The following is a 14,448-nucleotide window of genomic DNA, read 5'->3' as shown; positions in this document are numbered from 1 at the left end:
GTGGTAACTCATCCTTCTGCACATGCTCAGTCGATGGACAATAAGAACGATGTTTCCTCCAGAAAGTCATGACCCGCAGTCCATATTCTCCTGTTTTAATGACTTTCCTTTATTCCCATGTAAAGCCAGTGGGTTGTGTCTGAATGGTGCTGTATGAATACGTTTCTCCTGCATTAATCTCAGTGAGATTCAGGGGACTTTCTGCACTATCACTGGCATTAGAGTAGCTTCACTGAAGGAAAAGGTCAAAATACAACAGTAGCACCTAGATATTAAGATAACGGAGAAAATTAAAGCAGTCTTTTCTTATTCAGCTAAATTTGAAAATTGTACTCAAGCAGAAACCAGTGATTATTATTATTCTTATTATTATTATCATCATTATTATCATTAATATCATTATCATTATGAGTGTCTTAAAAGGCTGACAGTCGATCACTTCACTGTGGTTCAGGTCTGAAAATTCCTCACTAATAAGTGAATTCCTGTGTGGTTTAGTGCATTGTGAGATAAAGTCGGGCTATTAAAGAGTGAGCATCTCCCGGTGTGTCCTCCCTGAACCCGAGGCCTCCGGCCCTGACACTCGCCTCAGACGGCGATGGCACGCTGGTGGGGCGCCACTCCCCTCCGGCCCGCCCTCCTCACAGCACCTCTCTAATTACATGTGTCTTCTTCACACGCTGGCAGGACCGCAAAGAAAAACTCTCCTCGGCTCATCGGGCAGTTTGTACGGAGCCCCTGAGTGGCCATAGAGGAAAAAAAAAAACAACGCGAGGTAACGGATAATAAGTCGTTCCCTCAAGTTAATAACGCGAGGGAATTAGATCATTTAATCCGTGGCCACGTGGCTGTAACTGAACTGTTGTGCTGCAGTTCACCTGCACAGTCACACAAAGTCAGCTGCGTTGCATATAGAATTTAGAGGCAGTTTCCGTTGTTGTTTTTCCACACTTTCCATCCTAGCATCATTGTAACTAACTCCACTTCCAGGTCTTGTATCCTGTTATAACTGCAGGCTGAGGTCTGTAAGCGGGCTGCAGGGGGCGCTCCGCTATGAAACGTCCCACTATTTTCTACTCCACAGAACTTCTTTATCATGAAACAATACTTTTGCTACATAGTACTGTGAATGAAAGTGTGTATTTCTTGCCATAATGTAGATGTAATATGTGTAGTTAATGCCAGGTTATTAACTTGAGGGAATGACTTATCTCGTTCCCACGTGTTATTATTTTGAGGGAACGACTTATTATGTCGTTCTCTTGCATTATCAACTTGAGCTAACAACTTATTATCTCGTTCCCACACTATATATATATATTTATGTATGTATTTATTTATTTATTTTAATTGATTTGTTTATTTATTTTACCTCTATGGCTACTCCGAGTTTACAACGTTTTGAAAAGAAAAGGAAGACAGCATTTGGAAAGCAAAGTCTGCGTTTCAGCAGAGTTCAGTGTTGGACAAAAGTCGACCATACGAAAATGTTCATCTGTCACTAGTAACCCGATTAAAATATCTATTGCAGCTGCTAATTACTCTTCTAATATGGCAGTGTTTTTTTTAACACGGGTAGTGATGACGTCACGAGTAGCGGTCTATTCAAAGAAATAAAAGTAAGACGCGTTGTGTTTGTTTTCTTAAAATTGAAATCTAAAAGTGTGTGTGTGTGTGCGTGTGTGTGTGTGTGTGTGTGTGTGTGTGTGTGTGTGTGTGTGTGTGTGTGTGTGTGTGTGTGTGTGTGAGACTTACATACACCCACACTCAGACGCACACACTGTATGGACACTGTACATGCGTCACGTGACGCGGCTGTTTCCTGACGCTGATGCGTTTTTGTGCGCGCACACCGCAGCCGGTCGCCGGCCACGAAACCCCGCAGTGGAGCCGCAAGCAGCGCAGGTAGGACCGCAGACACCCCTCCCTCCCGGAGCTCCCTCTGCCGGGGGGCTCCATGTTTCTTTCAGACGGCATCGAGCTGAATCACTGAAGAAACGAGACAAAAGGAAGAAACGCGTCCGCGACGCGTCAAGCTGCCGCAGACAGGCGGCGCAGGCGGTCACAATGAAAGCTGCTCTTTCTAAATATAAAACTGTTTAAACTACGTTTTCAGTATCGTGAGAATGAAACAGTCAGAACAGCTGATGTATATGTTTTACTGAGAGCAGATGATGTAGGACAGCGTGTCCTGCTATTGTGAAGGTCAAAACCATTAAAACCTGAAATGACCCGCCCATTGTTTACATGTCTTATCTTCATCTACTTTATGTCTCCTATGTTATCAAGCGTACACTTACGTTATCTTACAACTTATTGAATTCGCTCAAAAATAGTAAATAACAGAAGAAGAAAAAAAATTATAGTCCTGCTCATTTCTTTCAATCTTTCACCACTTGATTTATATTACAAAACTTTCAGTTCCTACTAAAAAGTCCAATGATTAGAGTTCATATGAGAATGAACTGCCAGGAGAAACATGTCTTCATCACAATAAATAAATACATTTGTAGATAATGTAATGCTTTTTTTTAATAGTGTATTTCCTGTTGATTTGCCTTTAATCTCAGTATTGATAATAATCTTTATATAAACCTTAAATCATCATCAAGGCCTATATTGGAACTAAATGAACAGCCAGCAGGTTTGTGGATTTATTGTGGAAGTCTGAACAGGAAGTTGTATTAGTATTCCGTAACTTCACACTAGGTCTTCGTTTTCTTTTTTTTAAGAACGAAAAAGCCGGCTGCTGTGTGGTGGACATGTTTTTCTCTGTCATGTTCGTTATTCACTATGAAATGTTGGATTTTTTAAATCAGTAGATCCATCTTTTAATTAATGAGATGAGTCTTAAGTTTCCTCACAGCAAGGCTGATCATCTGTTTTCAAGATGATTTTATCGTGACATATTTTGCTCTTTCCCTTAATTCCAGTCCTGGCTGTTCTCTTTAAATGTTCATAACTTTTATTTAGAACCAAAACACTATAAATTAAAACTGCGAAATTTCTTCAGGTTGGCCTTTTTTGAGTGTATGTCTCTTTAAATGATCACGTTAGCCACGCCCCCCTAAAATCACTGTCATCTTCATCGCAACCTGACTTCAAAAGTTGAGCGCTATAGCATTTCCACTAATGATTACTTGTATGTTGATAATCAGAAAAATGACACGTTATATTAGTTTTAATTCTGGTGTTTATTCATAAAGTTCGTCCATAATGATCGCTAAAAGCTAGCGTTACGCCAAAGGTGCTCCGAGCATTGTCGCTAACAAAGTAGTTGTGTTTAAAATAAGTGTAAAAAGGACAAAAATACTCTGAAATCATAACAAATTAAACACATTTTTTTTTTTGATACATTTATGACAAGTAAGTTAATGTTAGCGACAATGCTAAGGTCAATATAATGTTGAAGTACATCAAACTCTGATGTTCCTTGTTGAAGGTTTATCAGAGGATATCTTGGAATTAGTTTGGATAAGTTTCATTTATGACGTCTACTCACAAAGTTACTCCACAATGCCAGTTAAAAGCTAATATTACGGCAAAGGGAAAATAACATCTTATATTCCCTTTAGCATTATCGCTAATGAAGTAGTAGCTAATGGGCAAAAAGTACACTTGAGATTAAATAGACAAAAATACTCTGAAACCAATAGAAATTAAAGCAAAGATATTTGTAAACTCACATTTGTTTTCTGGTACATTTCTAATAAGTATGTTAGCATCAATGCTAAGGTGACCCTAGCAATGGAGCTAACAAATTAGTAGTTTATGAACAGTACGTGTGAGATTAAGTAACATACTCCCAAGCCCGTACAGACGATAAGAATTTGATGAATTGAGATTTTTCAGAAAGATTTGAAACATTTTCAACGGAGCAGCAATGCTACGTTTGTAGTTTATTTCCCTTGTAGTAACAGTAGATTTTGGTAGCGACAATGCAAACAGCATATTCCTCTTAACGTAGCAGGAAGCAACAATGCTAAGGTTACTGTGCTGTAACATTAGCATTAGCATTGAGGAATAACTCCACTAATGAATGCGCATGATTGCTTCTCTCAGTGACTGTTAGCATTCACTAATATTCGGTAGAAGCTGTGACCTCTGAAGGATTCATGTGTTCGTCTGTGAACTTCTCTCACCTTTTGTCATGTGATCAAACTCTGCACAGTTTCCACACTGCACCATATATTTTTTTTATTAATGTCTTGGTGATCTCACTCATTGTTCCTCTGTTTACCACAGTATGATGATGCCTCCGCCATGCAGCATTAATGCTGGATTTTTGTCTCGAGACTTTATTTTATGGTCAATGAACAAACGGATGCTCTGCATGTCCACAGAGATCTACTTTGGTTTCAGGTGTTGAATGTTGTCCCCGACCGACGTTGGTTCTACCTGCTGTCTTCTCGTCTTTCTTTCAGTAGCGCGGTCCTTCCCTCGGCTCGGCGTCTCTCTCCATGTCCTGCTGCTGTTTTGAACCTTCTCACGCTTCTCTCAGTGAGTTGGATTGTACTTATTGAAGGGTTTCTGAAGCTCTCACACTCATCTTTGAGAAAATCACACAGGTTGAATCTCACTTTATGATGGAAAAGCACAACTTATTGATTCTTTCTGGACATTCAAGCTCAGGTGAGTCTGATTTCATTTTGGGGAGAATTGTAGCATTATGATTCTATTTTAGAAGTGGAAAAAACTATGTACTGTACATGGAGTCTGAATTTGTAGCCAGGTAATAGTTAATCACTAAATGTGTAATACATTTTCCTGAATACTCGCTAATTCATTTCAATTATGTTATTTGTGGTAATATGTGACAATGATGCAGATCTTTATACTGACTAAACAGTGGGGTCATATAATGTATGAACACTATACTAGCATACCTTATACCAACATACATTACACCAACATACATCATTTTACACCAACACATCGTTCAAAAATACATTATATAATACCAACATACATTATATAATACCAACATACATTATATTATACCAACACACATTATACCAACATACATTATATAATACCAACATACATTATATTATACCAACATACATTATACCAACATACATTATATTATACCAACATACATTATATAATACCAACATACATTATATTATACCAACATACATTATACCAACACACATTACACCAACATACATTATATTATACCAACATACATTATACCAACACACATTACACCAACATACATTATATTATACCAACACACATTATACCAATATACATTATATAATACCAACATACATTATATGATACTAGCATACATTATATTTTACCAACATACATTATACAAACTTACATTATATTATACCAACATATATTTTCATGTACTTGTCTTCTCTGCTATTTATGTTTTAAGAATATTTTAGTGTTATTTCGACACTGAAAACTTGTTTTTTGTACTGCTGCCAGGACACACTTGTACAAGAGATTATTAATCTCACTGTGGTTCTCCTGAGTAAATAAAGGCAAATGAAATACATTATACCAACATACATTATATTATACCAACATACATTAAATGAGTGGATAAAGAAGTGAAGCTGTTGGAGCAGAAACGTATTCTTCCCTCCTTTCTGTCTGGTTGGCAGGCAGACAACAGTCTTCAAACAAAGACGACGCTTTGTGGGTTCAGACCACAATTTATTATCTTCATAAGAAAGAAACTGTCAAACTGAGAATACATAAAAGCACAGTGAGTAACCACGTATATTAAAATACATGTATAAAAAAGTCTGCTAGCTTAATGCTAACTTTCATGGGAAAACCCATTGACATGCTAACCGTTAGCATCACCATTACAGAAGCTTATCCAAACAAACTAAACTGAGCAACATTTCTCTTACTTAAACAATGACACAAATGGTAATCACTTCAATACTTACAGACCTATGTTTTTCTGAGGAACAATAATAGAAACTCTGAAAATTCTGTCAATAGCTGCTGAGAGCACAAAACAGGAAGTAACTAAAGATGCCCGCAGGCTCAAAACTCACATCGACAATTGTAAGTGTGAGGCTAGGATAGTGGCAGCAAGCTCCCCACATGGTATAAACACTTTATACCACTATGTACTTTGACTTTGCAAGAGAAAAACAACGTCTGAAAGAGGTCTGAAGTAAACCCTTGACGTACCCTGACAAACTACTTTAACCTCAGCTTTTCACACCGTACCATCTTGGCTAGGCTTAGTCTTAAGAACAAGTCCAGTTGACCAGTCTGTTCTTTAGACCTGTGCGTCCTTAAGCAGGACAACGTCTCTTCCCTGAAGGTTGCGTCTCACAGCTTGCCACTTCCTCCTGGGTCGCAGAGTGGTCAAGTTCTCCAGTCTCCACTTTCTCCAGAATATATCAGCAGTTCATAAAAGCAGTGACCTCTGCCATCAGCGTGATAAGACCTCAGTGTGTAATGAGGGATGTGCTGTTCATTAGGGGAAGAGCATCTAGGATACGTCGTGCAACGCCAGTCATCCTCTCCCAAACTCCACCAATGTGAGATGAGTGGGGAGGATTGAATATCCAGGTGCAGTTGTTGTTTTGGAGGTAGATTTTCAGATCAGGGTGATCTGTGTTGAAATCAAGTTCTTTGCAGGCCCCGATGAAGCTTGTACCTCGATCTGAACCAAGTGTTTTCACAGGTCCTCTGATTGCTGCAAAACGTCTGAGCGCATTGATGAAGCTTGTTGTGGCCAATGTACTCTATCACTTCAATATACACTGCTCCGGTACTCAAGCATGTGAACATGATGGCCCAGCGTTTGCTTCCAGCCTGACCTCCTCTTATTCTTCTGGAGATCACTGTCCATGGGCCAAAAACATCTAAGCCGACGTCTGTGAACGGTGGTTCAGGAGACAGTTTGTCCAGAGGCAAGTCAGACATTTTTTCTTCCTCCAGTTTTCCTCTTAATTTCCTGCAGACAAGGCACTTGTGTATTACATTTGACACAAGTCTCTTTCCCCCACTGAGCTGATCTAACAGCACCCTCTGTGAAGTGCCTTCCTTGATGTGCTACTTGCTCGTGGTAATGTCTGACCAACAACGTAGCAACATGAGATTTGAGAATGATTAGAGGGTGTCTGTCATCAGAAGGCAAGTGTGCTGCGGATATATGTATCGTATGAGCCGGACGTGAAGCCAGTTTGGATTTTCCCACAACAAACCCAACCTTTTTCAAGCAGCTTTTTGCTTCAAAATATCTGCTTCTTGTGTCGCAAAGGAGAGCTGGACACGTGTGGCCTCAGCTTTTGCTTGTGCTCCGGCGGCACACGATTTAGTTTCCAGTGCTGGATCCCAGTTGTGTGTAGAAGCTGCCATGTTTGATGCTTCGAACACTGCAGACTGGCTTCCCCCAGCAGAGAGTGACGAGATGAGTGTCTTTTCACTATTCTGCCCTCCCTTCCTCGTGGTCTGGTTGGCAGGTAGACAACAGTCTTCATACGCTTTGTGGGTTCACGCCATGATTTATTATCTTCATGTGAAAAAACTGCTCAAAACTCACATCAAAAACTTACAACCAAGGCTTCACTGCGAGGCGCCACCTGGTGGTACATAGCTGCTAGAATAGCGGCAGCACGGAACGTGAGGTCCGTGTTGAATGTCTGCTGCTTCTGTTTATGGTTTTCACAGCCACTCAAGTGGATCAGAAGCTTCTCAGGACATCACACCTACGTTAGGTCTTCTTCAGGGTTGTTAACTGACATATATCACAGGCCGACAGTTGACACAGACACACAAAGACTCACACCCTCAGCACCTTCTGCTGGACGCGTGAGCCTCTGGGTGTTGCTGAGTCATGAAGCGGCAGCGACCCACTGATGGGTCAGATGAACAGGTGGACGGATTCTGCACCACAAACACATGACTCATTATTAAAGTGCAGCATGTTTGTCACATGCACACGGAGGCAGCATGCAGGCAGCAGCAGGTTCCCTCTATTGTTTCTGGTATTCTTCTGAGAATGAAACTTTCCACAGCGTCACCACGCATTGCACACACTCACGTCATGAGTTAGACCGTCTTTTTTTAGCGTGCAGGTCCACCACTTTGAGAATTTAGAAATTTCTAGATTTCTAGAAACAAAGATGTAAACTTATTATATGAACAAAGTGGTAATAATATACTATAACACACACACACACACACACACACACACACACACACACACACACACACACACACACACACACACACACACACACACACACACACACACACACACACACACACACACACACACAGTACAGAGAAGAACCAGGGAAAAAGAGAAAAAGTAGAAATTAATATTTTACCTGCAAGTATTTCCTCCAGCTTTAGCAGTTTGGTGGCTCCTGGTCAGCCAACATGGCAACCTGCTGTTTTACTGCAGAATTACTTCTGTGGTCGTTAAATTCAGCTTCACAAAGTAAAACCAATGACTTTTACTTTCTCAATCAGCCGTCAGGGAACTTTTTAAAGTGAAACTTTCGGCCTTCCGCTCAGTATTGTGCTGCTCTGTTGTCACGGTGCTGCACCCAGAGACGCTGCTGTTGCTCCGGTAAGGGAGTTTAAAAATTTTTTTTAAATGGAAGTCAACAAAGCTGCGTTAATTACGTAAAAATGTTTTAATGAGTTAAACATTAAATTAACACATTACTTTTGACAGCACTATAAAAGACACATGATGACCACAAAGAGACTGAAAACGTCAAAATGTCTTCTCATTTTTTCTTATGCTCTGGTTTGATTTGATGATTGTCTTTCAGATGCACACTCGTCCTCCCTCGTCCTGATCACCTCCCTCCCACTGGTTTTACTGTTGAAGTGAAAAGAGAGCTTCCTGCTGACTCTGTGCTGCAGGTTGATCCAGAGGAGGAGCTGCAGGACGGTCGTGTCCACAGGTCGGTCGGCCAGTTCAGCCGGGAAACGACCTGCAGCCATGGACGACCGCGACAAGTCGGACAGCAGCGCCAGCCACCCCTTCCAGCCCCGGGACCCCCCCAAAGAGAGCATGCAGCTGAAGAAGGAGATCTCTCTGCTGAACGGCGTCAGTCTGATCGTGGGAAACATGATCGGCTCCGGCATCTTTGTCTCGCCGAAGGGCGTGCTCATCTACAGCGCCTCCTACGGGCTGTCGCTGGTCATCTGGGCCATCGGGGGCCTGTTCTCAGTGGTGGGGGCCCTCTGCTACGCCGAGCTGGGCACCACCATCACCAAATCAGGGGCGTCGTACGCGTACATCCTGGAGTCGTTCGGCGGATTCATCGCCTTCATCCGTCTGTGGACATCTCTGCTGATCATCGAGCCCACCAGCCAGGCCGTCATCGCCATCACCTTTGCTAACTACCTGGTGCAGCCGCTCTTCCCCACCTGCGAGCCGCCGTACGCGGCGTCCAGGCTCATCGCCGCCGCCTGCCTCTGTAAGTCCTCCTCTCGCTGCGCTCGTCCCCGCCGGCCGGCCGCTCAGGTTCCTCACAGGCTGAAGCTTTGCTCCCTCCTCAGGCCTTCTCACCTTCATCAACGCCGCCTATGTCAAGTGGGGCACACGGGTGCAGGACATCTTCACCTACGCTAAAGTAGCGGCACTCATCGTCATCATCATCACCGGAATCATCAAGCTGTGCCAGGGTGAGAGGAGTCACACGACATACCGAAGACTCGTGATAGCCAAATAAAGCTTCTTGAACCACTGTCTTTACTTCCTGATGCCACTTGATGGCGCTGTCTGTTCAACAAAGGTGTGAAAGCACACACCATTGCCAGTCCTTCATCCTTGATCTTCAAACCAATAGTGCCATCTGGTGGACTCAGAAAATAAAGAAAGTGGTTCATGAGGCTTCAGGAAACTTTGTTTGGCCATCACTGCCGAATACATTCTGATGAACCAATAACTCACACTGATTGCTTTGCACTTTAACGCCGCGCCGTGCGGATAATCGGCGAAAAACAAAGAGGTTACAGGAAATGGCGTTGTCGTGTAAACGGGTCCTACTACAACTGTAAATCATCAGCATAAAAATAAACAGCAACTCCAAAAGAACACAAGATGACTTTCTATAACTGCACCAATTTTAGAAAGCAACCGTGGTCCCAGTACAGATCCTTGAGGAACTCCATGTTTAACAACACAAGATTTGGAGTTGAAAAACACACATTGAGAATTCAACCGCTGGAGCACCTGACCCGAAACAAGATGGGAATTTAGTTCAGAAGTGATCATTTATGAAACATTTGAAAGAAGTTTGATGTCATGAAATCTGTCTGCCTCTCTCCGCTGCAGGCTACACGGGCAACTTTGAGTCGTCCTTCCAGGGCTCGTCCACAGATCCCGGCAACATTGCCCTGGCGCTGTACTCCGCCCTCTTCTCTTACTCCGGCTGGGACACCCTCAACTTCGTAACGGAGGAAATCAAAAACCCAGAGAGGTTATTCGTCATTCTTTGGCTTTCTCTCAGTAGAAATGATGAGCGGTGGCAGAACGGAACGCTCCAGTCGTTATGAATCAATGGTCGATTGACGTATTGTTCCAGGAACCTTCCACTGGCCATCGCCATCTCCATGCCCATCGTCACCATCATCTACATCCTCACCAACGTGGCCTACTACGCAGTTCTGGATGTCAGTGCGATAATAGCCAGCGACGCGGTGGCCGTGGTGAGTGGACCAACCTCACAAATGTTGGATCTGAACGTTGAGGGGTTGACTTTGTGTGTGTGGCGTTCAGACGTTTGCAGATCACACTCTGGGCGTGATGAGCTGGACCATCCCCATCGCCGTGGCTCTGTCCTGCTACGGAGGCCTCAACGCCTCCATCATCGCCGCTTCCAGGTAGAGAACATCAACACCTTCAGCTTTTCTTGACGTGAAGTTCTGATGCGTGTTTCTTGTGCCCAGGTTGTTCTTTGTGGGTTCCCGTGAGGGTCACCTCCCCGATGCTCTGTCCATGATCCACATCCAGAGATTCACTCCCATCCCCGCTCTGCTCTTTAATGTATGGAAACCTATCGGAATCTTCTTCTGCCTCCTTTCTTCTCCACATTAGTGGATCAGAATACTTTCTCTAGTTTTATTTACCACGAGCTCCATGTTTTCTCTCTTTCTTCCTTCATCCATCCTCCAGTGTGTCATGTCGCTCATCTACCTGACGGTGGAGGACGTCTTCCAGCTCATCAACTACTACAGCTTCAGTTACTGGTTCTTCATGGGTCTGTCCATCGCCGGCCAGATCTACCTCCGCGTGAAGGAACCGCTCAGACCCAGACCCCTGAAGGTACTATCCATCCATCCATCATCCATCATCCATCATCCATCATCCATCATCCATCATCCATCATCCATCATCCATCATCCATCATCCATCATCCATTATCCATCATCCATCATCCAACCATCATCCATCCATCTATCATCCATCAATCATCCATCATCCATCAGCCATTATCCATCCATCATCCATCTATCATCCATCATCCATCTATCATCCATCAATCATCCAGCAATCATCAATCCATCATCCATCAATCATCCAGCCATCATCCATCCATCATCCATCTATCATCCATCAATCCATCAATCCATCAATCCATCAATCCATCATCCATCAATCTATTCATGAATCCATCCCTCCCTCCCTGCGCCCATCCATCATCCATCCCTCCCTCATCCATCCATCCCTCCCCTTCATCCATTTATTCATCCATCAATCCATCCTCCATCAATTCCACCCTCATCCATCCCTCCATCCATCAATTCCACCTCCATCCCTCCCTCCCTCCCTCCATCAACCAGTGTTTTTATCTTCCCCCTGCAGTTGACCCTGCTGTACCCGGTGCTGTTCTGTCTGTGCACCGTGTTCCTGGTGGCCGTTCCGCTCTACAGCGACACCATCAACTCCCTGATCGGTATCGCCATCGCCCTGTCCGGCGTCCCCGTCTACTTCCTGGGCGTCCACCTGCCCGAGTCCAAGCGGCCGCCGATCATCACCAAGCTGCTGGGTGAGTGTGACCCGGTTCAGGGTTCGGCTCGTGCTTTCCTGGTTTCTAAGAGGTTTTTCCCTCCGCGTGTGTCTGCAGGTTCTCTGACTCACCTGACTCAGCACACCTGCTACTGCGTGCTCACAGAGATGGACAAGAGCCAGTAGCCCCGCCCACTGCCGCTCAGGACGCTGAAGCTCGGTACCTTAGGAGCTCCACACACTGTGCTGAACACCACACTGCCTGTCACACCACTGCAGGGACACCACCCACACCGATGCTCCGTCTCCTCTATGCATCCAGCCAACATGTGACTGACTGAAGAAACCAAACAGGAAACCAAAAGTTTGATTCTGTCTGCTGCTGCTGCTGCTGCTGCTGCTGCTGCTGCTGCATAGAGATGACTCTCTGTTTCCAGGTCAGGGCAGCGACCTGGAAGCGAGCTCTAAATAGGAAAATATGAATGAACTTTATAGATGAGGTTGAAAAGTTATTTATAAGATTTTATCTACTTTTCCAAGATTTCATTCTCAAATATCAGATTTTCTTCACATCACGCTCATTTTTGTGTTTTGGGTATTTTATAAAAAAATTTCAACATTTGGACCCTGGAGACGTGGCTGGTGCAGTGGTGAGCACTCTATGTGCAGTTTGCATGTTCTCTTTGGCCTTATCAGATTAGCCTGTATACAGCGGCTTGCAAAAGTATTCATACCCCTTGAACTTTTACACATTTTGTCACATTACACGCCACAAACATAAGTAGGTTTTATTGGAATTTTATGTGAAAGACCAACACAAAGTGTCACACAATTGTGAAGTACAAAGAAAATTATACACGAGTTAAAAGATTTTTCACAAATAAAAAACTGAAATATGCAGCGTGCAAAAGTATTCAGCCCCCTTTTCTCCGAGTGCAACCAATTGCCTTCAGAAGTTCCCTGATGACTGCTGAATGATTGAATGTTGACCTAATGACTAAATAGAGTCCACCTGTGTGTAATCTAATCTCAGTACAAATACAGCTGTTCTGTGACGGCCTCAGAGGTTTGTTAAGAGAATATTGGGGAGCAAACAGGACCATGAAGTCCAAGGAACACACCAGACAGGTCAGAGATAAAGTTGTGGAGAAGTTTAAAGCAGGGTTAGGCTATAAAAAGATTTCCCAAGCTTTGAACATCTCACGGAGCACTGTTCAATCCATTATCCGGAAATGGAACAAGTATGGCACAGCTGCAAACCTACCAAGACACGGCCGTCCACCTGAACCTACAGGCCCAACAAGGAGAGCACTGACAAGAGGCCCATGGTGACTCTGGACCAACTGCAGAGATCCACAGCTCAGGCGGGGGAATCTGTCCACAGGACAACAATTGGGCGTGCGCTCCACAAATCTGGCCTTTATGGAAGAGTGGCAAGAAGAACGCCGTTGTTAAAAGAAAACCATAAGAAGTCCCGTTTGCAGTTTGCCAGAAACCATGTGGGGGACACGGCAAACATGTGGAAGAAGGTGCTCTGGTCAGATGAGACCAAAATTTTACTTTTTGGCCTAAATGCAAAACGTTACGTGTGGCGGAAACCTACCACTGCACGACACCCTGAAGACACCATCCCCACTGTCAAACATGGTGGTGGTAGCATCATGCTCTGGGGGTGCTTCTCTTCAGCAGGGACAGGGAAGTTGGTCAGAGTTGATGGGAAGATGGATGGTGCCAAATACAGGGCAATCTTGGAAGACAACCTGTTGCAGTCTGCAAAAGACTTGAGACTGGGGCGGAGGTTCACCTTCCAGCAGGACAACCATCCTAAACATAAAGCCAGGGCTACAATGGAACGGTTTAAAACAAAACGTATTCATGTGTTAGAATGGCCCAGTCAAAGTCCAGACCTAAATCCCATCGAGAATCTGTGGCAAGATCTGAAAACCGCCGTTCACAAACGCTCTCCATCTAATGTGACGGAGCTGGAGCTGTTTTGCAAAGAAGAATGGGCAAAAATCTCCGTCTCTAGATGTGCAAAGCTGGTAGAGCCATACCCCAAAAGGCGGTTCCACAAAGTATTGACTCAGGGGGGCTGAATACTTTTGCACGCTGCAATTTTCAGTTTTTTATTTATGAATTTTTTTTAAAGTCATGTATAATTTTCTTTGTGCTTCACAATTGTGTGACACTTTGTGTTGGTCTTTCACATAAAATTTCAATAAAATATATTTGTTTGTGGCGTGTAATGCGACAAAATGTGGAAAAGTTCAAGGGGTATGAATACTTTTGCAAGCCACTGTATGTGAAAAGGAGCATATCTGGCCTCTTTTTCCCTCCACCGCCTTTTTTTTTTTTTTAAGAGATTATTCTTGGTGTGGAAATTGACACAAGTCAACTTATATATATATATATATACTTTATAAACAACCAGAGCTGAAACAAAGTGTTGTACATGAATAGACATAAAGGGGTCAAACACAGTGATGAGG

At 43.5% G+C, this 14,448-nt stretch overlaps 1 protein-coding gene across 1 annotated transcript; it reads left to right on the top strand.

Moving 5' to 3' along the window:
- Window positions 1–1,773: 1,773 nt before the first annotated feature.
- On the top strand, window positions 1,774–12,865 carry slc7a6 (solute carrier family 7 member 6). Its single transcript, XM_080491047.1, has 11 exons — window positions 1,774–1,905; window positions 4,425–4,632; window positions 8,772–9,425; window positions 9,508–9,633; window positions 10,286–10,430; window positions 10,536–10,659; window positions 10,730–10,833; window positions 10,900–10,996; window positions 11,126–11,275; window positions 11,816–11,999; window positions 12,078–12,865. The coding sequence occupies exons 3-11, from the start codon at window positions 8,945–8,947 to the stop codon at window positions 12,143–12,145; spliced, it is 1,479 nt and encodes a 492-aa protein (XP_080347173.1). The 5' UTR covers window positions 1,774–1,905; window positions 4,425–4,632; window positions 8,772–8,944; the 3' UTR covers window positions 12,146–12,865.
- Window positions 12,866–14,448: the final 1,583 nt, after the last annotated feature.

This window comes from Lipophrys pholis (genome assembly GCF_963383615.2).
Source record: "Lipophrys pholis genome assembly, chromosome: 2".
NCBI classification, from domain to species: domain Eukaryota; kingdom Metazoa; phylum Chordata; class Actinopteri; order Blenniiformes; family Blenniidae; genus Lipophrys; species Lipophrys pholis.
This window is presented reverse-complemented; position numbering and strand designations above follow the sequence as displayed.

Coding starts and splice junctions, on each gene's coding strand:
- slc7a6 (XM_080491047.1), top strand. CDS start 8,945: ATGGACGACCGCGACAAGTCGGACAGCAGCGCCAGCCACCCCTTCCAG. Junction 9,426..9,507: donor CATCGCCGCCGCCTGCCTCT/GTAAGTCCTCCT, acceptor CTCCCTCCTCAG/GCCTTCTCACCTTCATCAAC. Junction 10,431..10,535: donor GAAATCAAAAACCCAGAGAG/GTTATTCGTCAT, acceptor GTATTGTTCCAG/GAACCTTCCACTGGCCATCG.